The sequence below is a fragment of the Sabethes cyaneus genome, chromosome 1 (genome assembly GCF_943734655.1).
Source record: "Sabethes cyaneus chromosome 1, idSabCyanKW18_F2, whole genome shotgun sequence".
Classification (NCBI taxonomy): domain Eukaryota; kingdom Metazoa; phylum Arthropoda; class Insecta; order Diptera; family Culicidae; genus Sabethes; species Sabethes cyaneus.
Window position 1 is genome coordinate 30,839,585 of NC_071353.1, and position 24,540 is coordinate 30,864,124.

A 24,540-nucleotide genomic window follows, 5' to 3' on the forward strand; every position below is an offset into this window, starting at 1 on the left:
TCGAAGCACACAACTGGTGAACTTGAACTGCTCACATTGGGCTGGACCCGTAGAGCCCAAAGCTGCTGCGAGGCGCTCCACTAGATCTCTAGCTGGTATTCAGTTGTCATTGTCGATAATAATCAGGTACGATAGGCCGCAAAAGGGTTCGTTCGATTAATTTCCTCCAAAAATGCACATCTCACCACAACTGTAGGCAGATGCGAAAAGGGAACGAACAAAAAAAACGAGGAGCTTGTAAAAAGTTGTAACTGGAGAAAAGTGGCCATTTCTTTTGCCTGAACCAATACACCACTGAGCACATTGAGAGTAATCGGTTGTCTACGTTGGGCATAACGAAAACAATCTTTTGTTTTCTTTATGTATTGAAATTTTGGCTCAAATTTTAAGCTCTTTCAATCTCAAAAAAAGAAAAATCAGTATTACTTATGAATTTTTAATGTAAAGGTATATAATCAAAACTATTTTTCTCGCAAACGTAAGTGAATGTGAACGTAATGTTTCTTTCTCTATTTTACAACTACTGTTTGGTTTTTCCTCAGTCACGTCACTTTCAGTGTGCAAAACTGGGAAACAGTTCTTACGTGAATCTTCGTAAATCATGAGAGCAAAACATTTGACGCCTGCTGCCAAAAAACAGACAGACAAATTTTTTACTGGTGATGTTTCTGTTGGATTCCTAGCTGAGTGCCCGATCTCGCTCGAGGCCATTTTGTCTCCCAGCCGCTAGTAGATCTGCTTACAATTCACAAATTCCCATAATGCATGAAGCAAAGCCCTTCGTCCTAATTTGGTCGTCCTCTCAAATTGTTGTTCTCTAGTCATTAGTATTCTTCCCCGTAATCGCTACAATAAAGGGGAAACAAGTATTTTTTTCATATTTAGACTGTCCCCAGTCAATGGTCGTTATTAACACCCCGACCCCCTTTTTCAGACCACTTCTCTCATGTCGAACTTCCTCCATATGAACACAGGTGTAAGCTACTGGACATGGCCACATTGGAAAAGAGACGGGACGATATGCGAGCTGTATTTCTTGAAAAGATATTATGTGGAAGAATTGATGCCCCTTGGATTCTGGCAAGGGTCAATATGAACGCGCCCTCGAGAATTCTTCGTTTTACTGACTTCCTCAGAATTCCATTTCATCGGACATTATATGAACAAAATGAACCTGTTACCGCTATGTGTGCAGTTTTTAACTCTGTGTTCTACTTGTTTGATTTTAATATAAGCAGTGAAACGTTCAAGTGTCGTTTACATAAATTGTTCATTTTAATTTGTTACTTAGTAGTTTTTTTTATATCATGTAGTCAGATGATCCGAAGAATAAATAATAAATAAATAAATGTCTCCTAGTAATCTGTTATCGGTCCGGAGATTCACAAAGCCCTTTTTACTTATTATAATCCTTCTCAGCTATCAGAGTTATGGCGACATTGACTTTTATACAGAAAGATGATGGTAAAGATCTTCAGACAACATAAGAACAATATATCGCAACAAAAATCATAAGTTTTTTACGACCAACTTTCTGGCAAGCGCCATCAGTGGGTTAATCACAGATGTATCGGAATATTTTTAGCGTAGAGTGTATTAAAATGTCAACACAGCTTGCAAGTTTGTTTTGATTTTTCATTCGTTTACCAGTTGTGGTAATTATGGACGTCAAAAGGGAACTTGTGATAAGTCAGTTATTGGAAATTTTTCGATCGAGTGATATTTTAAAGATTTTTTTTGTGGTTGTGGATATTATCACTATGAGTGAGCGAACTGCTTATTATCCGTGCTTAAATTGTCGGTGTGCTTTCACCCCTTTTTCCCTCTACGCTTCTTACTACTTTTCAACCAATCTAGTTCTAGAGCCAGGAAGTGCGGAGACTAGTTACAATTTGTCCTTGGACAAGAGTCTTCATTCGCACCTCGAGCAAGTATCATTCTTATAACCAGTCCCGCACTCTTAAATGATTCTACCTGTAAATAGGTCGGATTTAGTTAAAGCTAGGTTGAAACTACTCCAAATGCCCTTAAAGTGTACAAACTCAATCTTTGGGTAAAAATTTCAACCAATTTTGGCTACTTGCTACCGATAATTGAATTATTCTCTATGACAAATAACGCAATTTTAAGTTCCTACTACCAATTTTTTGGTTGAAAAACTACTCAAAATCTGAGTTTGTACACTTTAAGGGCATTTAGAGTAGTTTCAACCTAACTTTAACTAAATCCGGTAGAATCATTTAAGAGTGCGGCTAAAGGCTTCATGGTCGGTAAAGCAGAGTTCAGCACAGAGTGAGGGTTTGTATATGTGTATATATGTGTTCCTTACTACTTATGCATTACCAATCTCATTCCTAGAACCAGGAAACGGAACAATCAATTATTTGCCCTTGTACAAGAGGCTTCATTCGCACCTCAAGCAAGTACCACTCTTATAACTAGCCCTAGCAAGAGGCTTTCTTTGTTAGTAAATGCAGAATGCAGTAGCAAGGATGTGGAGAGGCCTGAGAATAAACCCATGCTAAAGTCACTTAACATCGAATGGCCTGATTCTACTAAGATTCGAACCCACGACCACTCGCTTGTCAAGGCAGACTCGGTAACCTTGCGGCTACAGGGTCCTCCATATTTTGAAGATGCTGAAGTCACTCGGAATGAACGAAAGATTTATCTTTCATATCATGAAGCGCTACAAGAAAACCGGTTCTTGGAACCGGTACTCCCCCAACCTGACCGTAAACGCACTGTGGGGACGCTGGAGGCCATTAAACGAGTAAGAGAGAGCATTCGACGAAAACCAGATTAGTCTCGATATACGACGGCCAAGGAACTGGAAATTTCGCAGTCAACCATAATAAATATATAGAAAAATGATCTCCGATTGATTCCATACAAAAAACAACGAAAGCAAGGTTTGACAGACAAACCAAAGGTTGCAAGAGGCGGAAGATGTCAGCAGCCGTCTAAGCGGCAGCGGCAGTGCTTCTCTGCGGATCTCGTTTGCTCCTTTGTTTCAAGGTGTGTCTGTTACTATCGACCGTTGATGACACGGACGATGAAGTTTCTCATTGGATATTCAGTTGACGGGAACTTCCGCGAGGGATGTTTCTTATGCAAAGCAAAGCCTTGGGTCATAAATGTCTTTAGAGACAAACTTCGCAGCCGGTTATTAAAGAGAACAGGACAATTACGGCGCTAGTGCAACGATCCTACTGACTCTAAAAGCACCACCCAGTCGAGATTCGAACATACGACGACTGCATACCGGACCCCTATGCGGGCGGACCCCTGTGATCAGTCGCGTGGTCCTGGGCTACTTGCCGCCAGTTCGTTGACAGTCCTAAAACACGCAACCTTCAACCTGGTCGAGCCATCTGGCACGTTGGTCCCCTCTACTCCAGGTGCAACTGAAGTTCTTACAGAGAACAGATATCACTGCAGCATATTCAGCATCCTTGTCACGTAGCCGGCCCACCATAGTCTTCCGACTTTCGCCAGGAGTTCGATGGGAATCTCTCCAAGTATTGTCCGCAACTCGTGGTTCATACGGCATTGCACTCTCCGTTATCCGTTTGTACTTCGCCAAAAATGGTCCGCAATACCATTCGTCAAATACGCATATCTTCAGTAACCAAGTTACTGCCCCAAGTCCACAGAAGACTACTGGTTCGATTAGCGTTTTGTATATCGCCCCAGGTTTGTGTGGCGACGTAGCTTCCTTGATTGAAACGTCTTGTGGAGGGCAAAGTGGGATCGACTTCAAGCTTGAATGCGTCACTGAATCTCCTTACTCGTGTTTTTGTCTGTGGTGACCAAAGATCCCAAATATACGTACTCATCAACAACTTCCAATTCATCGCCGTCAATGGCCACTGTCCATGGGAGGCAAACGTTGTTTTCTCTGGAGCCTCTTCCTACCATATATTTGGTTTTCAACGCATTAATTTATAACCCAATCCTCCTAGCCTCCGTTTTTAGTCTGGAGTAAATTGCTTCCGCCTTTCCAAGGCTTCCAGTAAGGATGTCGAGGTCGACTGCGAAGGCTAGGAGTTGGCTACATTTCCCGAAGATCGTTCCCATCGTCTCGATGCCCGCTCGCCGGATCACACCTTCAACAGCGATGTTGAATAACATACAGGACAGTTCATCCCCTTTCCGCAACTTGTAATGTTAATCTTGGGAAGACAGGCCTGACACACATCCATTTATTCTTAAGAGTATACTGCAGTACCTTATATCAAATACAATAAAACAAGGTTTTTGTTAAATTTTGACTGGAGTACTCAAAGCCGGCGTTAGCCAATTTGTCGCTCCAAGCAAATCCTCAAAATGGCGCCCCCAGAATTTAGAAGTACGATAGATTTATTCGGATAGGTTTTGCATTTATAACGACGTTAAAATTACAAAATTGTTTATTTGACACTTTCTATACATTTAGAATGAATTTTTGCGTCCCATCACAGTGCGTCACAGAGAAAACTGAAATTATTATCTGATCCTTCTTTAACTGTTGAATCTAAATTTGAAGCATACATGTAAATGTTAATTTCTACTCTAACAATTTAAAAAATGTTTTCGTAAAGTTGATAGCAGTATCTAAAGCCTTCTACTCTAAATTTCAGAGTGAAATCGGTTAGTCATTTGCTTTATATGAAAAAAGTTTCTTCTTGTGGCAGGAGCGGATTCAGTCCTCGAAAATAAGTGACACATCAATGTCACAGTTAACCACCATTTCTCTTGCATAATGGTCGGCGTTTCGAAACCCATTATCAGAATATCAAACCTTCAAAAACCAAAGAAGTTCGGTTCAGAATACCTGTTGCTTCAGAGCAATTCCACGCCGAGTGACAAAAAAATAACATATTTTTTAATTTATCATTTTTGATTTAGCTGAAACTTTGCATAGCTGTTCTCCTTAAAAAATGGTGTCATTTGATCATATCAGGTATTTTTTTAAGATGTCGACTGCTTTTTCAAAAGGACCTAACCAAAAATGGTGCTAATCCATTAAATATTGTATATTGGAAAAATGGTTTATTTGATCGAAATAGTGTCTTCAGCAAAGTTGTAGATAAGAAAATTGCCTTTCTAAAAAAAATATGTGCACCGTAAAAACAATTTTTTTTGTTAAAAAAAACGAAAATAAATCTAAAAAGTTAAATATCTTACATGTTACATGATCATGACATGTTAAAGGTAACAATATACACTACTTTTTCTAAAAGTGTCATTGCTGGCGAATGAAGAGCAAATAAGTAATAATATTTTGAAAATTTGATGTTTTTTTTATTTTCACCATACAATAAGAGAGACGCTTAACGAATTGGCGTCAAGCACCCCAAAACCAAATACAGCGGAAAGTAACTCTAGATTTACTGAAGTTTTTGGAGCGTCTTAGTTCGAAAACAGACACTGAGGAAGCCTGCAAGTCGTAGGCGAAATACGTATCTGTCATTGAATAAAATACACATAGTAGAATTAAATTGGATAAGTTTTCTTATTTTTTATTTTTAGGACTCTAGATTTATCTCCAGGCTCTATGCTGCTATAGAAGAAGGAGGAGAGTTTTATATTAACCACTTATGTATTTATTAATTGCTCCAGTTTTTTTAATAAAGCCGCTCCCCTCAAAGTGGCGCTCCAAGCAACTGCTTTTTTCGCTTAAGGCAAGCGCCGGCCCTGAGTACAGGCATCAGATTCGATTCACGGTCAGGTCGAAGAAATTGTCAGACTGAAAATCTTCTCGACCAGTTTTAAGGCCCAGACACAATGCGTACGGATTTTACTACGTTGCTGCAATTTGACAGTTTTTCCATAGGTTTCCTGTCAAATATCCGCAACGTAGTAAAATCCGTATGCATTGTATTTGGGCCTTTAGACTATAGTCGTGCGTATTTAGCAAAATTTCAAATGCCAAATAAACTATATCGAAAAACACGCAGCTACAATCATTAGTTGATTAGTTGAAACTGTAATAGGTAGATTTTCCTAAAACGCGCAACTATTTTATTGTTTGCTTTATGATTTAAGAGTATATTCAAACACATATGAACATTTGTGCATTAGAGTGGAAGTCCGTCAATATGAATGAAAAAATCAATCAGTAAACTATTTCCCACTCTATTGCTCAAAATGCCAACGCGACATGGTTGTTCGGACAAATTGCATTATAATAACCAGCACGTGCCGGAAAACGAACATTAGGTCAGTAAAATCGAAACTTATTTATTAACATTCCAACGTATTGTTCGTACCGTATACTGTAACATTGCTCAACAATGGAACTTATTATGGCAATAAAACTCGAAATTAGCATTCGTATTTGTTTCCCACTACGCCGGTGGTTCGCACAGGCAGCCATCTTTCGCGTTGTTCTTAATCCACTGCAGGTACCGGTTTACCCGAGTGTACACTCCCGGGTAGTTTGGTTTAGCGCATCCCTCTCCCCAGGATACGATACCGACAATCTCCCGCTGGCTTGCGTCTCCAACTTGCAAAGGACCTCCACTGTCACCCTAAAAAAGACATCGAAGCTGATTATCACTGTCTTTCGACGGTTACTTGAGATCGGTCAGCTTATCACCTGGCAGGCGTCGCGTCCGCCCTCGGGGTATCCAGCACACATCATGTTGTCGGTAATTCTTGATGCTCGATAAGCACTCTTCTTGCATTGCTGATTGGTCATAATAGGAACAGTAACCCGTTGCAATGTTTGCGATAAGGTTCCGTTGGATAACTTACCCCATCCGGTTACTGTTCCCTCCATGCCAGCGAAATTCTTGCCCGGCGTTGGCAAACAAACCGTTATGAAGTGATCCTGCACATTCAGGCTGCTCTGAAGTTTCACCAGTGCGATGTCGTTGTTGAACGTATCGATGCTGAAGCGCTCATTTCCGTACAACTTTTCCACCGCTTTGGGAACCATCATCGAGCTCTTCGGATCAAAGAGCTTGACGGTTATTTGATTTGGTTTGAAGTTAAGCACACAGTGTGCCGCCGTCAGTACGTACCGATCGCTGATAAGCGAACCACCGCAGTAGAAGGTCCCCCGGTACAGCAACATGGCCATCCAGGGAAATTCGTTGATGTCAGCTTTGATGCCACCGACGATGCGGGATGTCACCAGCGATACGCCGCAAGCTGAAACGAGACATGGACTGTAGTTAGCGTTGAAGTTGTTGCAACATTTTTGTTCTATCTCATGGTTCTTTATTTGTCACGGTTCTACCCTAGTTTGGTTTTGCAAGATGCAGTCATAGCAAGATGTTTCAAGAATGATTTTGTAGGCAGTTAAGCTTTGATTACAGGACGTAAGGAGTCACGTAATTAAAATTTATCTCAAATATATTTCATCCATTTTTCATTTCATCTGTTTGGTTATTATTATTTCTTTTTAGGTAATTTTATTTGAATATTTCAGTGTGCGTTTCTTGGTAAAATTTTGGCAGCTCTCAGTTTTTAATTTTGTGTTGGTCGTCATGACTTAGAAATTTCTTTTTAATTTTGCTTTCCTATAATATGTTATGTTATAATTCTCGTATTTCCACATTTTTTCCACAATTTTAATTCGGGTTTCAATAAAGGATATATCGCAGTTTATGCAATCGATATTTAAAAAGAAATTGTCATTTTTGCATCACGAATGTACGAAACGGTTATGCTTGTTCAGCGGAAAAAATCGTTTGAAAATTTTCAGAAAAAGGCTTGGATAAAATCTCGGGGATTTCTTAGCTTGGCAAAATAGAACAAACTACAAAACTGATAAGTGTGCTACAAATGACCTTGCTACCACCTAATTTCTCGCTTTTTCTTCATCACGTTCTGACCTACCCGATGGATATTATTCACGCTTTTATTTCATTACTTTCTTTTACAGTTCTTTCGTCTATTAGGGCAAGGGATCTAGTTTTTCGAACCTGTGCTAGTTTTCGCACCACTACTGATATATTCATCAAATAAGTTTTTATAATGGTAGTTTTTTACAATTTACGGAGGGAAAGGTATGCGCCCAGTTAGCTTCGGGGTTCGATGCTGGCCTAACAAGCCAGTCGTCGTATGTTCGAATCTCGGCTGGGAGGTGTTGTTATAGAGTCAGTAGGATCGTTGCACTAGCCCCGTAATTGTCCTGTACCCTAATAGCCGGCTGCGAAGTCTGTCGATAAAGAAGGGTCAAGTTCTCAACAGGACGTTTATACCAATGGCTTAGCGTTGGAGGGAACGGTTGAAGAAAGACTTTCTTTCTTTTTGTAAAAACTACCGTTATAAAAACTTATTTGATGAATGTTTCAGCAGTAGTGCGAAAACTAGCACAGGGTCGAAAAACTAGATCCCTTGCCCTATAACAATTTCCATCATTAAAAATATTTCAATATTTATCAGATCATTTCGAACTATAAAGTTCTTAGCAATGAGGTTCTTAAACGGACCTGACCCACTAAAAATTTCGAAAAAATCACAATTCTTTCGGATTTAGATGCTATAGATTATCGATTAACTTTATAATCATTAAACTACGGAAAGTGGATCAAACAAAATCACACACTTATAGGTATTATAGAGGCTCTATACTATAACATAAAGTAGGGCAATGAGGTAGTACGTTGTACCAATGAATAAAATGGCTTCTACGATATGTTGTGTTGGAAAATTTCCGGATATTATTGAATTCTGCATAGATTTTTGCAGGTTTAAACATCGAATCTAACTGTTCAAAACTCAACTTTTGATTTCAAACTAAAAACAAAGCCTATAAATAATGGATTCTTGTTAAAATTACCGTGCTGCTGGCTTAGTTATTGAGTGACAGTGTTTATTTATTATTGCGCCGCTTTCGATTAACATTGTACAGATTGAATACCATAAATTAAGTTTAGTTTAATCTTATGCTATTTAAGAATGCTGTTCTCGTCAACTCAAAGTCGAAGTAATCCACAACTTCGTAGATTGCGCAGAAGAAAGAATCGAACGAGCTTTAGTGGCCATAACATGTCCGATGGTGAAGAGCGACCAGCATTACATATCCCGGAGATGTCGGCATCGCTGGGGTGCGTTAGAAGAAATCTGCTCCAACCTCCAATAATGTAGAACAATCGGTGGTTCCTTTAATTACGTCGAAGATAAACATTCTCTGTTGTTAATTACACCTAAAGGGCAGAGGTCCCTACCTATCAACTGGCATCGGTGTAAACAGTTGGAAAGATTATCTGGATCGTTCCACGGAAGACTGCGCAAAGCAAATCACAAAAACTTTTTCTATACTTATTCTAATGAGAGGACATATATTAACTGATATGGGCCAAATTGGCGAAGCGTACCCAAGAATGCTTCGTACTAACGAGCAATAAAGCGTTTTGAGTGCGTATAAGTCAATAAAATTGAAGGCAATGCGACGAATAAACCCAAGTTCCACTTAATCTTACTTTAGCGTCAATAGTGACACCCAGATCGCAGACACCACCCTATCGAGGATATCAAGTCCCAGCGAATATCGATGGTGCACTGGATGGTTGCTGTGAGTAAAAGATATTGTTTTACTTTTCTTTTACTTCGCGTATTCCGTTGTTACTGCACTAGATTAGCACAGCTTCCAAATACATCTACAGAACCTCGTAATCGATGTTAGATGATATGACGCGAAAGATCTTCAGATCGTTAGCAAAGGATAATTTAAAAGAGAAAATCAACAGTTACATGTCAATTACAAACATATTGCAGATCAGAGGACCAAGCATACTGCCTTGCGGTACACCAGAAGAAATTTAAAGGTATCTGATTGTGTAGAATTCAGCAATACATATGCTGAGCGATTCGGCAAGTAGGAGGATAGCCGTTCCACGAGCCACACTGGAAAGCCAACGTAGCTATGTTATGCGGAACAGTGTTCAACTCTTTCCCAAAATCTAGGTGCACTAAACCGACCTGCTTTCTTGCCTCAACTTCGCGAGTCAACGTTCAAGGTCAAGCCCAGCCTACAGTTTAATTTCAAGTAAAATAAGTTTGACTTTAAGTCCTATTTCAAGATGTTTTTAATACAATCTTAAGTCTTGTTGAGCTTGAACAATTTTTAATGCCAGCTGTGCGTAAAATTTCAAATTCAGTTTTTAGCCCGCCAGGGAAAGGGCGGGAAAGACGGACACTTGTCATATTTCATAAACAACAATTGTTTAAAGCAAATCAATGATGGGAAATCTTTTTATAGACTGAATGAACACTTTTGAATTAAACTACTGATTTTTTGCAGCGCAGCTGTCAAATTTATAAGCAAAACAAAGAAAAAATACGTAGATATGCTAACCGATGTAATTTTGTGTGTAAAGAAATTAGTTGGTAAGTTTTTAAAAAATAACTTTCAAGCTATATCGACAACATTGCGTTAGTTTGAAACTTCACTGAATATCCATTGGAAGCATGGTGAATTTTTGAATATTCAATAAAAAGTTATTGAAGTTAAGAAAATGGTATCTAAGTCGGGAAAAACGGACACCAAGGTAGGGAAAGACGAACACAAAGATTTAGAACTCATTTTGCCCAAGAACGATTTAACAATGCAAATACTTACATAAAGTAACCAGAAGTCATATAACAGTTGGAATAGGTCAACTTTTAGAAACGATTAATTCGTCACCAATTAAAATATTGAAGGGAACCATTTTATTTCCTCACTCAAATCGGAAAGGCGGTTTTCCCAAACCAATTCTTTCCTAAATACATGATGATATACCGTGAACGTAACATATTCTGCGCAGTTAAGACATTTTTATAATTCTTCAGCTATTCTAAGTATTCTAGATTTAAATTAACAACGTGGATAGCCTCAACGTGTAGCGCTACGGTCTATAATACCTGGTAAAAAATGGGAATTATAAGTCGACCAACAATTGAGTATATTTTATGTTTTGTAAACTTATCCACGGTGCCTAATTCTGCGCACTTTCTTGCCCATGTTCCTAATTCTGCGCATGTTTGCTCCTAATTCTGCGCACCCAAAAAGTGAAAATAAATAAACTTCTGCCATGCTGTTAATGTCTTTATACGTTGAAAGCACACCAAAAAATCCGGCATTAGCCATTACCATAATTAAATCCATGATCCGGCCTTGTTGTGCTGGCCGGGTGGCAAAGGAATATTGTTATCATTTTGATTGCCTCATTTTAAATATTTTATTCTCGATAACAAGGAAACACAATTTTTGGTATTAGTTTACAGTGTGATGTTCAGTATGCAGAAAACCCAAATCAATTCGCCCTTCACGAATTGATTTGGGTTTTCTGCATACTGAACATCACACTGTAAACTAATACCAAAAATTGTGTTTCCTTGTAGAAACCACTAACCCACTCTCTGACAGCCCCATGAGGTTGGACATCAAAAAAAAAAAAATAGAACACATGGTTTCATGAATTGGCGCTCGTAGGTTCGGACCCCGAGACACAGCACAGGATGCCAATCAATGCAAGTTAAATATTCTACTTGAATTTTCATGCCTCTATACCTTAGCTATTTGGGTGAGGTTGCGTATTCTTTCGCGATTTCTTCGTAGGATACATCACTGCGCAGAATTTGGAACATGAATAAAAAATCTGTGCCTAAATCTGCGCATTATTGCCTCGCAATTTTCTAAGGAAATCAATGCATGCAATCACTCTTTTTGTCTAAAACATGACTAAAACTAATTATTCTTTCTAATTATGCTGAGTAATTTGATCATTGCAAAGAATTTAGATCATAGATTTGTTAATTTTCTAGAAGGACAATCTTAGCGTTGGTGCTAACGACGATGTTTCCTGTCATATAAAATACTTTCAGTTTCACGTTAATTATTTCGCTCTCAAATATTATGGCCCGTTTGTGAATAATGGCGTAATATACAACAGACATTTATAAAAAAATAACACAATGATCTTAGTTATGCACAATGTTAAAAAATACTCATATAAAGAAAAATGCGCAGAATTAGGAGCTGCGCAGAATTAGGAGCGGTCACGGTATGTTAATCTTTCTTAATACTGATAATTCGACGACGCGTGACACCTTTCTGCGAGTGTCCGTCTTTCCCATATCAAATGTCTATCTTTCCCGCCCATGCGCAGAAACTCTGATTTATATATAATGTTTATAATATGAAAAAAGCATAAATTTTGGAAGAAATGTTGTCGCACACGTTGTAACTTAAAGGTTTAGTTTGTATGAAAATTGCGATCAATACAGTTATATTTGAGTAGATATTGAGTCTTAACCTTAAGGTGTCTGTCTTTACCGCCCTTCCCCTGTATGTAATTTCAAGTCCAATTTCAGCTCCTAGTTTAAGATCATTTTCAAAAGCGATTTCAAATCTAATTTAAGTCCAATCCAATTTTTTGCTACGCTTCTAGTTTTATTGCGTTTCTGATTTAAATTCCAATTTAAAGTCCAATTTTGAATTCAATTCGAAGTCTAATTTCTTATTTAATTTGAGGCCACGCTCTAAAGTCTGAATTGGCCCAAATTTAAATCCAACTTCAATTCCAATTTTGAATCCAAGTTCGAATCCAAGCTCAAATTTAAAGGCAAATTGTAACTTAATGCCATACCGCATTTTATGTCTACCCAGCTAGCCCAGCTAACATTTTCGTTCGTACACACTAAAAAAAAAGCACCGGGTTCGGCAAAATTTTTTATGTCACCAAACTTTACTAAAGATCCGTAAACGTCGATTTGCACCATTGACATTTTTGCTGAACGTTCGCTACTTATTTTTAAGTGTGTATATCAAAGTGAAAAATGAGAAATATGTACCAAAATATATCTTGAGGCTCTGCCTTCTTCCGAGGAGTTAGGTACTTCAAACCTCGAAGACGGTTGGGGCAGAATACACTCGGATAGGCCGCTACCGCGGCACTAGGTATTGAGCCTCAGAGTACACAAAATGATTGATTTGATACGAAATGCCAACATGCCAACGCTGGAGGGGAAAAAACTGCTTGGAAAAATTATCTAAGTATTGCCACCAGAGATAACCTGGCCAAATAACGACGAGCTAGGAACAGAGGACAGAGATCGTGAAGAATTAGACCATCTATTCCGAGCTAATGACACGCGCAAGTTCTATGAGAAGGTGAACCAAATTCGGAAGGGCTACACACCGAAACCTGACATGTGTTGGGACGAGGATTCTAATTACAAACGAGCGCGAGGTGGTCGACAGATAGAAGCAGTTCTTCGATGAACACCTCAATGGCGAAATCGCAGAAGGAGGCGGAACGGAAATTAACCTAGGAGCGCCCGTGGAAGATAGTAATGTCCTAGCACCTGAACTCCAAGAAGTCAAACAAGAAATCGGGCTGCTGAAGACCAATAAAGCCGCTGGGAAGGACCGTCTACCGGCAGAGCTTTATAAACATGGCGGAGAAACGCTAGCAAAGGCTCTACACTGGGTTATTTCGAGGATTTGGGAGGAGGAAAAGCTACCGGAGGAATGGATGGAAGGAGTGGTTTGTCCCATCTACAAAAAGGGTGATCGGCTAGACTGCAGCAATTATCGCGGTATTACGCTGGTAAACGCAGCCTACAAGGTACTCTCCCAGATCCTGTTATGCCAGTTGTCACCGATAGCACAAGGTTTCGTAGGGAATTATCAGGCGGGTTTCATGGGGGCTCGCGCAACTATGGACCAAATTTTTATTATCCGACAGATCTTGCAGAAATGGCGGCAGTACAACGTGCCCACGCATCACATCTTTATTGATTTCAAAGCAGCATACGATCCAGTCGATCGAGACAAGCTATGGCAGATAATGCACGAACACGGTTTTCCGGACAAACTGACGCGACTAATCAGAGCTACATTGGATCGAGTGATGTGTTTCGTACGCATCTCTGGGACACTCTCGAGTCCCTTGGAGACGCGGCGAGGGTTGAGACATGGTGACGGTTTATCCTGCATGCTCAACATCGCTCTTGAGGGGGTAATCCGACGAGCGGGCATCGAAACGAGAGCCATTATTTTTACCAAGGGTAGCCAACTTCTAGGCTTTGCAGATGACTTCGATATCATAGCCAGGAACTTTGCAACGGCGGAGGCAATCTACGCCAGGCTGAAAGCAGAATCTAGAAGAATTGGGCTAAAAATAAATGCGTCGAAGACCAAATACATGAAAGGAAGAGGATCAAAGGATACAAACGCGCGTCTCCCATGGACGGTAACCGTTGACGGCGACGAACTAGTAGTGGTAGAGGAGTTCGTGTATTTGGGATCGCTGGTAACTGCGGACAACAACACTAGTAAGGAGACCCAGCGGGACATCCAAGCGGGAAACAGGGCCTACTTTGCCCTTCGTAAAACGCCACGATCAGGAAGAATATGCCGCCGCACGAAGCTAACAATGTACAAAACCCTTGTAAGACCGGTAGTTCTTTATGAACTTAAAGCCGGGACGCTGCTCACAGAGGACATACGCGCCCTTGCCGTGTTCAAGCGGAAAGTGCTGCGGACGATGTTTGGCGAAGTACAAACTGAAAGCGGAGAGTGGCGGAGGCGTATGAATCACGAGCTACAGGCACTGCTTGGGGAGACTCCCATCGTACATCTAGCGAAAGTTAGCAGGCTACGGTGGGCCGGAAACGTCGTAAGGATGTCGGACAGCTGTGCGACGAAAATAGTCCTCTTCAACAACCCCACCGGCACCAGGAAGAGGGAGATCCAGCGTGCACGATGGCTCGACCAGGTCGAATGCGATTTGCGACTTCAGAGACGACTAAGAAATTGGCGACGAGTGGCCCAAACCAACTTGAATGGAGACGAGTGCTTGAAACAGCACGAGCCACCTCGGCTCTATGCTGAAGAAGAAGAAGCCAACCAACCAACCAAGAAATGCTTTATAAAATGCTATTCTGAAGATAAATATTGAAAATATGTTAAGTGTGTTGTGCTTCATATGAATACCATAGAAAACCGCCATCCTGTAAGGTGTTGACCCTTCTTTATCGACAAAATTCGCGGCCAGCTGTGAGACAGTTATGGAGCTAGTGCAAAAATCCTGCTAATTCTATCCTAGCAGCACTCGCCTAGCCGTGATTCGAACATACGACGACTTGTTTATTAGGCTTAGCTTGCTTGTTTCGTACCTCGAGCTAACTGGGGGGGTTTGAGTAACGTAAAGCGGAATGCTACAAACACGCCTATTGTAAAGGTCGGGCCACTTGTGTGGTAAAGGTTGGGCCACCATAATTTTAAGCGCAGAAGCGCACTACTCGCTAGAGAATGTCAGTCATGCGAAATGTGATGAAATTAAGCTAAACCACTGATGAACTGGCATGACACATAGGAGAAAATCTTTTAAAAATCATCGTCCTAAACAATTTGCTTGCCCACTAGCACCCTCTATTATGCATAATGCGGAGTAGCTTGCATTTGCAGGGTTTTATACAGTAGGAGTTTTACATTTGTATGGTTTTATACTGAAAACTCGAAGCAACACACGCGCGCTGCGGTGTGGTTATGTTGCGAAACATGATTTATTTAAAAATGAGTGGTTTTTTACTGGACAATGGAATTAACGCGAATGTCTCGTCTGTTTGTCTGTGGTTAAGCTATATGAAAAAAACCTAGGTTGTTGGTGTGTTTTCATTGTAGTACTATACTTCGAAAAAGGCAAATTTTGTGATAATGTAGTTAAAAATAAGGTATTTGAATTCACATTGGCCGTTTTTGACGAAATTCAGTTATTTCAAGTCTCTATATAAAATTTCAATACAAATTTCTTCCATTTTCAGTGGTAGTCTAGCCTGTACAACAACCCGATATTGACAACAATTTTTGTCTTCACATCACATTAATGCCTATAACGTTATTATTTTTCAAGCAATCAAGATCTTTCGAGATTTTCTAGAAATATGCCTTATTCTTAGACCTTATTACGATGTATTTAGATTTCCAAAATCCCTTTTGAAATAGAAGTTATGGGCAAATGCAAACGTATAGCAGAATTCGACTATTATGGCAATTGCCCCTATGACAAAAGTTTTTACAGATATTATCTGTTCACCATTTTACTGTAACGTATGCAGCCCGCAACATTTAAAACTAATTGAAAGTAGATAACGTATACTTAACATTGCTTGTCCGCCGGAAGTCGGGCAGATAAAAGTAATATATTTTAGAATGTGCCCTTACCAATGTGGAAAGGAAAAATTGCAAGCGTAATTCTACGGTAAAGGTAATCAGTTGGGGTGAGAAAATAGATCAGAGATCAAGAACATCAACCTTTTGGGGTACAGGAAAAAAACAGAAGCTAGCACTAAGGTAAGAAATGAAACGGAACAACTAGAATAAATTGCTCGGAAAATCATGTTAAAATAATAATTTGAAAATAATGAACGTTAACATATAAATACAATGAACAAATATTTCATAACAACACTTTTCCTATTCTAGTGAACTGAATTTGGAAATGTCTCAGTTCTGTGTACACTCAGCATCGTTAGTTATTTTTTCCGACTAAACAGGTTTATCCTATAGCATCTGTATATTTACTGCACTTTGGACAACTGTGGCCCGGTTTCGGCGAATCCTGAGTCTCCGCTTGCCCGCCGAACGTCAGAACGTTGGCTAACCAAGAGAGCAGCGGGTTTCTGGCCCGCAGCTTCGCGTACTGTGACATCACTGGCGTTACATAAACTTCATAGTTGATCCTGTTGGTGTCGTCTGATTCACTCGGCACACCGTAAATTCGGTTCAAGTTTTTCAATCTTTCCAATCGTCGTTCACTCACGTGTTCCGCCCTGCAGCACATCAGGACTAGCAGTTTGCACACAACAAACACGAATATCCTCATTTCGTTCGCTTCTATTCGCAATCTCCGATCGGATGTGCATCCGATCAGATGCGATCCACTAAAATCGTAGCCCACCACCGATCACTGAACATTCGTCTGCACTGCCACGAAAATTTCTACAAGCCTTCGAACTCTGCCGCAGAATGGAATATCGACTTCCTCGCGTTGACTTCCTCGAGCTCACTGTTGCAGCCGAGACAGCGTCCACTTATACGAACCCACTTCGGAACATTATTTCACTTTATCTCTTTGAACAGCCGAGTCAACAAATGAAAAAAATAATTGGAAAATGTTACCCGATTCACTGCGATCCACAATGCCCTACCATCGTTGTCAGAGTGCACGTCAATAGGCTTCCAATAGCCTATAGCCTACGGGGACTCAATGGAAGTGGCGATCCTCCTACTTACACACTTCCACTTACCAACGCACCGGTCGGGCGGCCGGTCGTTTCGGCACTAGCTCAATTGGTGCTGTACTGTGACCAACAGAAAATTACTCACAGTCGCTGTGCAGTGATTACGTTAGTAACCGGAGAAAAAAGGAAGCCGAATACTCACAACCCTGTTATTATGTGATTGTCCAACAACTCTCCCGTTGAATCAGCAACCGTCGATCTCAAATCCAGTTTAGGTTGCACTTCGCCGCAAGAAACCGCTGCCAGACGAGGGGGCAATCCTTCCAACTTTCAGTTTCCAGCTCCAGCACCCACAACGCGTCGGGTTGCAATAATGATGTAACAATAAACGTCTAACTCTCTCGCAACAAATTCGTTTGCTGGATCACCATAGCACATGGCAAGCAGTCAATTTATGATGGTCAAGGTCCACTTGTCTGTGGTAGCTTCCGTTTAACTGCCGGTGCTCACGACAAGCGCCTTCCTAGATGTAGGGCGTATCTGATGGTCGACTGCAACGATCAATTCCGTATTTTTGCTTGATCGAATTGAACCTGTCGGTTAAATAAAAGAGATTAATTTTGAGCAGCCGATCGAGCGAAAGGGTAATGAAAAGTTATGCTATCGGCGGCCACTGCGGCCTGCGCTGACCGAAGTACTGGAAACCGGTATTATGCTTACAATATTAATGAACATGTCTGTGCCAGAAAGTCTAAGCCAGCTTCAAGTACCAATAGTTTTAAACGATCTCCCCATTATCATCTTTTAGTTGAGAAATATTACAAGCGCAAAGAAAATTCTTCAGTGCAAACTATCTACACACGACACGTGACTACGTATATTACTTTTACAATGTATTTACTAAATTGCGCAATGTGAACACTGTTCATGCTGCGTTAAAAATGTAACGTAAGGGACACGGGTTTAATATGCCCCCGCGGGCCAATACGTTCCAGTTAGTTTTTTATCCTAAAATAGCCCAAATAAAAATGCAAAACTAACAAGAAATTTGGAGTTCGATGAAACTAGCTTACTACAGGAGATTGACAGTTGTTACTGATACTTTGTATGTAGGATATAACGAAAACGCTTAAGCTCCTAGCTACGGCTTCGTTCCTCGTTGTTCACAAATTTATTTCGCACTCTGCTATTATCATCAATTTGCCAGTTAAGCCTCTTGTGCGAATGAATCATCCATCCGTCTATGTTGGTACTTTTACCTTGAAAGTAGGATAAAATGAAAGTATTTAATTTGAGTGTTATAGCGTTATCTCATATTACTACGTTAAACATTGAATCGAAAAATCTCTCGCTGGTTGCTTGTTCATAATATTGTAAAAAAACACGATAGACAATTTATACCTACACATGAAAAATGTGCTTAATTTTAATTTCGTGTATTTCGTTAGTAAATGCTCGGAAAACTGTGAACTATGAAACTATGTCAGATGTTATAAAATTTGTTAATTTTATGATCTAGCTTTGATTAAAAATATCACATTTTTATTTTTACTTTTATTTTTTGGTAACTTCGTAAAAAAAACAATCACGTGTCAAAGTAGGAAACGATACTTATTTACAGGGTGTTAGGCAGCTAAGTGCCGATATTTCAGGAGGTGATAGAGAATCACATTCGATGAAAAAAATCTTTCGACACATATGGTCAAAGCTCAATCGTTACAGGGTTATTAAACATTTTCAGTTTTCGGTTCTATTTGCCTTAAACTAGCTCTGGTACAAACACTATGCTAGAGCTAGCTCCATTCTGTTACTTTAATTTGAAAGCTTAGAAAATTTTGTATTGAAAATTGGTCTTAAACCTCCTACTTCATGAAATTTAGTAATTTTTCAGAAGCAAAAAGCTTTGAAATAAGTATTTCTCATGGCGTTTTTATCAAATTTCTCTTAAATAGGTGTGATAAAATTTATGGCTTTTATTTATAAACTAGCTGATTGCCCGATATCACTCGGGGCCCCTTTATCACACAGTCACTTGTACATCTGTTTTTGTAACAAAAACTCCCATAATGCAAGAAACAATACCATTTTTTTTCATTTGAATATGTCTACTCCCTTTGTCAGTTCCTCTCACGTTATCCCCCAACCATTTGTAAATTTGTCTTCTTCTCGGTAATCCCTATAAATCAACACAAAGCTTTTTTACATTTTTAAACCTCCCCCTTTTTAATGGCCATCCTATTCCCCATTTCAGAAATAAAACAACTTGTACAACTGCTATCATTCAATTGCAAGAGAAACGTACCAATTTACCCATTTGAACCTTTCTCTCCTCTTGTATTTGTCCGCCTTCCTCTTTTGTTAACTCCCCAGCATAAAAGAATCATGCCAAAAAAAAGTGTTTGACAAACGACGTTTGATGAAGAATAGTCCACAAGTTCCGGAGCTATGGCGGAACATACATTCATACTGACGTTCCTCGTCCCCCTACATGTCAGTTCCTTGCCAGTCTGCTCCCTCTTCTGTCACGTAGCTAATTATGCACCGGTTTGTTCAATAAAAAGCGCTATAATGGAAACGAAACAAAGGTTTATTTACCATATATTCCTCCTCGGCGGAACCCCCTTTTTCTCAAAGTCAGTTGCACCACTGCAATCGGTTTAAATGCAAGAGAAACGCAACCTCTTTTATTTATTTAGATCTCTCTCCCACTTGCTAGGGATTTCTCCCTTTTGTCAACTTCCCAGTGCTGATTCCCTAATGTGAAGGAACATTTGTGTCAAGTTTGTCCAGACATTTTGGAATTATTGCTTCCCCCTGTTATTATCACCCTTTTTTGTCAACCCCCTGAATTCTGATTCCCTTATGCCAAGGAACATGTGTGCCAAGTTTGATGAAGAACCGTCCAGGTGTTTCGCAGTTATGGCCTCCCCCTGTTATGAACCCCCATCCCCTCCTCTTCTTGTCAACCCTTCAATGCTGATTCCCTTATGCCAAGGAACATGTATGCCTAGTTTGGTGAAGAATCGTCCAGGCATTTCAGAGTTATGGACCTCACCCCCTGTTACGACCTTCCCCCTCTTATCAACCTCCCAGTGCTGATTCCCTTTTGTCAAGGAATATTTGTGCCAAGTTTGGTGGAGATCAATCAAGGCGTTCTGGAGTTATGGTGGAACATACAAACATACTCACGCTCACTTTTATGTATATAGATTTGAAGCTTTAATATCACTCTACATTTCGTTGTTTGACGCGAAACGCCTATCTCTTTTAGTTTTGTTACAATTTCATTTAAAACCTATGGGTGTTGAATTAGTATATCTTTTAAGACTGCACACACTCATACATCACTCGTAGCACACTAGATCATCGCGTGCGAGGTGCGACTCACACGGTCTAACACATATGGAAAACAATAACGAAACAGACTTCTCAAGTCTCTCTGGGAAGTTTCTGAAAACGGTTGCAGTCAGTGCTGTTAATATTCATCAGCATAACGTCCAAACTTCTGGATTATCAGTCTACCTTGCATTGAAAATCTGCTTGCTTTGATCAAACGTACATAATAACTATATACAGCAAGCATGAACTTCATGCACGAGAATATATAATATCAGCGCCCTGTGATATTGTAACAAACTGATATTCACGTTTGAGCAGTGAAAATCAATAAAAAAAAATTATGTTGTTATTTAGCATCTATTGCGTTCAGCTGTTGGACATAAGATTTTTCTTTTCATTTACTGCATTTAAAAATCTTTTTTTCCTGAAGTGAATATCACCTTGTGGATTTGAAAATCACTTTCTCCTGTTCTATTTTCACGCTATATTGAACTTGTATACTACGATGAAAATCGCTGTGGAGTTGTACATACGAAACTCAGAGGCATAAAAAACAATGTATGCTGAGAAAAAAGATTTTCTGTTTTGTTTGAAATTCGGTGATAATTAAAGGCCCTGGTTGCAGTTATAAAATGTATTCTCCGGCAGAACTCGTGGACATTCACCTTTGTTATGGTTTCTCTAATTGTGTAGCAATGACAGCCCAGCAGGCTTATGGTTGTAAACTTTCTGATCAGCTCGTCAGGTACCTAATGCAAATAAGTGAACACAAATCCAGAAGTGTTCGTTTTGTTACACAATGAGTTTAATTTAGGAACGTCTACGACGGCGCATCGTCGCTCTCCAGGATGAAAATTGTTTACAAAGTTCGTCGCACACGGGAATCTAGTGTGCTATGCGTGATGTATCAACTCGTGCAGTTTTCAGATACTAATTTAACACCCAACACGATACGTTTAAAATCAAATTGCAACGAAACTAGAAGCGATAGGCGTTTCATGTCAATGAACGAATTGTAGGACGGTACCCGAGCTTCAAATTGATAGACAAAAGCAAGCAGTTTTATCAGTCCTTTTTAGGAAAAATTTGATAAAAACATGTTGAGAAAAACTTATTTCAAAGTTTTTTGCTTCTGAAAGGTTATTAAATTTCATGAAATAGGAGGTTTAAGACCAATTTTTAATACAAAATTTTCTCAGCTTTCAAATGAAAGTAGCACAATTGAGCTAGCTAGCATAGGATAGAGCTTTGACCATATACGAACAAGGATTTTTTTTCATCAAACGTGGTCCTCTATTTGCACTAAGCTACCTAACACCCTATATAATCATGTCTATTTACTAATTTTCGTGCGTACGGTCGCCTTAATTAACTAGCAGATAACTGGATGAAGCATCATCTATATTCTATAGCACTTTTCATTGAATCAATCTTGTTCCACACAGACGACGCCGAACATTCATCTCCGCTCGTTCGCGTACCCCAAGGAAGCACACTCGGACCAAAAAAGCAATGCAGCCTAGGTGCTACATTCCGTTATCGAAACTCGACCTTTTGTTTTTACACGGCAGACTTCGCAGCCAGCTGTTAAAGTACAGGACAATTGCGTGGCCAGTACAACGATCCTGTTTACTCTAATAACCTTTCCCAGTGGAGATTCGAACATACGACGACTGGCTTACTAGACCGGCACCGTACCACGCGGCTCTTCAATATTTTCGCGAATGACTTGGATGCACTTATCTCATCTTTCATTTTTTCGTTTGCCGATAATTTGAAAATTTTTCGAGTTCCGGACTGCATGGCACTGCAAGAGGATTTAAGCAAACTAAATTATTTGCTGGTAATATCTGGAATAGATGTGCGTGTGACAATAACGGCATGTGTGTCAACTAGAAAAAATGTAAAACAGTAACCTTTACTCGAAACAACAATGCTCTAGAATATCTATACTCATTGGGATTAGATATTGTAGATCGCGTTTACTCAAACTGCGACTTAGGCATCACAATTGACTCGAAAGTTGTACTCAACGAGCATATTAGAAGTATCGCCGCGTAAGCATTCTTCACACTAGGATTCATTCGCTAATATGGCAAATCGAGCAAGAAGCAAACGATGCCCACTCACAAGCGAGCGAGTATGAGAAGTATAGCATCCAACGCTTACGCCACTGACAACGCGTACGACAAGCAACCGCTGGTGCTGTATGCATAAATTCTGCTATATGTAGACTCGCGAATTCATAGCCTCGTAGCGTCTTTCTGCACAGCTCGCTCACGAGGCCAGCAACTCGTAAGCAACCAACAGCCCTTGAGGCACACTAGGTTGTATGGATACAGATTTTGCATTGCTAACGGGTGACAACTAAAATTTTGAAATTTTTTTCTCAAGCTGTCAAAAAAAGACAAAGATACACGAAGAAGATCTGATTTACCGAAATTGACGATACATTATCCATTGTTGAAAAAAAAATTAGTGTACATTTGAAAACAGTCCGTAATCGGCTGTTCGGCGAAGCTTCCGTTTGATGTCCGAAGAGGAGCGTTGTACGGCCGTCATGTCAACTTTGCGAATGCATCTCTTGATTCTACCAAACAACTGTTTGCAATTCGTGGTTCTCCAGTTATTTTTGTACACCAAGGAACTCAAAATCCCGAAGAAATCTTTGACTGGGCGCACTTAGACAGATTTTTCGGGTCGTGGTTTTTGGGTAAAAATGGGATCAAATGGATATCCAGGAACGAGTGTGTTTTTTTTGGCGTAATGCGATGATGATCTCTCCGGCCAAAACACGTATTGTCCATCTGCATGATGTTTTTGTTGAAACGGGATCAAAATTTTTTTCAAACATTCGTCTGCTGCATCTTAATTGATAGCCAAACCAGAGGGCTTGTTGTTGAAGAAACGAAAAAGAGAACGATGTACTTCTACGTCCATAATTTTGGCTGGTCTTACACTACCTTGCTTGTGAATAGTTGTTGGGCATATTAGGATATGGTAAACAGTCGAAGATGCAACATATTCGGTTTTTAAATGTTGTACCGTATCCTTTTTGCCGAGATTTCTGTGGAAGTTCGTAGAAGTGTACAACGCGCTCTCGAAATGCTTCTTGTTTCGACGTCATTTTAAGCAAATCAAGGCAAGCATAAACAAAACAAAAAATATTGACAAAAAGAGGAGAGAGAGAGCTAACACATACATACTATTATTTCTCTCTGAGCTCGTTTATTATTGAGTATAGAGGCCTCAAAAAAATTCCAAAATTTTAGATGTCACCCTTTATTTTTCTTCTTGATTTTACGCTCTCCCTTACACACGCGGTTGAGAGTGCAAGCCCTCGAGAGCAAACGGTATGCAATGACGAAAGAGAGTAATGACCGTGGTTGATAGGTAAATACCAGAGTTCTGAATTGAGAGACTGGCCATGTCACTCAAAAACTCGCATCATTAAACCAAACACACTCATTGATTACGTGAAACGTGTGTCGCTGGTTTAATAATGTCAAGTTGTCGCGAGCTACTGAGTTGCCATGGCCAGTCTCTCAATTCAGAACTCTAGTAAATACATACTCGCAAAAAACTCGTCGCAGTGCATGAAAACATAAGAGACGCTCATGTCGGGGTGTATGTTAGAACGAGAACCCGTGTGTGTGAAAATTAGACAACAAGAGTGCGGGCTTTGCAACACTGCACGCTTCTACCTTTTACTACGCTAGGAGTACGCTTCTACCGTTTGGTACCCGCATTGGTTACCGTAAACTCTTATAATTGAGTGAATACAGAAAAAAATTGTAAGGTTTATTCTACACAATCTGCCCTGGAATGATCCAATCAATCTTCTTCATTATCAAGCTCGGTGTCAGTTGATGCTACAATCGCGGCATTACTCTGGTAAACGCCGCCCACAAGGTACTCTCCCAGATCCTGATACGCCAACTATCACAGATAGCAAAAGGTTTCGTATGACATTACCAAGCGAGTTTCATAGGGGCTCGTGCAACTACGGACCAAACTTTTACCATCCGACAG

At 39.9% G+C, this 24,540-nt stretch overlaps 1 protein-coding gene across 1 annotated transcript; it reads right to left on the minus strand.

Annotated features, from left to right (window-relative positions):
* Positions 1-6,332: 6,332 nt before the first annotated feature.
* On the minus strand, positions 6,333-16,811 carry LOC128745525 (trypsin-1-like). The gene is made up of 3 exons (XM_053842600.1): positions 16,511-16,811; positions 6,584-7,140; positions 6,333-6,515 (listed from the first exon to the last, which is right to left on the minus strand). The coding sequence occupies exons 1-3, from the start codon at positions 16,809-16,811 to the stop codon at positions 6,333-6,335; spliced, it is 1,041 nt and encodes a 346-aa protein (XP_053698575.1).
* Positions 16,812-24,540: the final 7,729 nt, after the last annotated feature.

Bases quoted from the DNA above. Each gene is read 5' to 3' on its own strand.
- LOC128745525 (XM_053842600.1), bottom strand. From the start codon at position 16,811: ATGAGGATATTCGTGTTTGTTGTGTGCAAACTGCTAGTCCTGATGTGC. The intron at 7,141-16,510 runs GTAAATATACAG...GTCTCGTTTCAG, and splicing joins CCACAGTTGTCCAAAGTGCA to CTTGCGGCGTATCGCTGGTG. The intron at 6,516-6,583 runs GTGATAAGCTGA...TGTCTTTTTTAG, and splicing joins GCGGACGCGACGCCTGCCAG to GGTGACAGTGGAGGTCCTTT.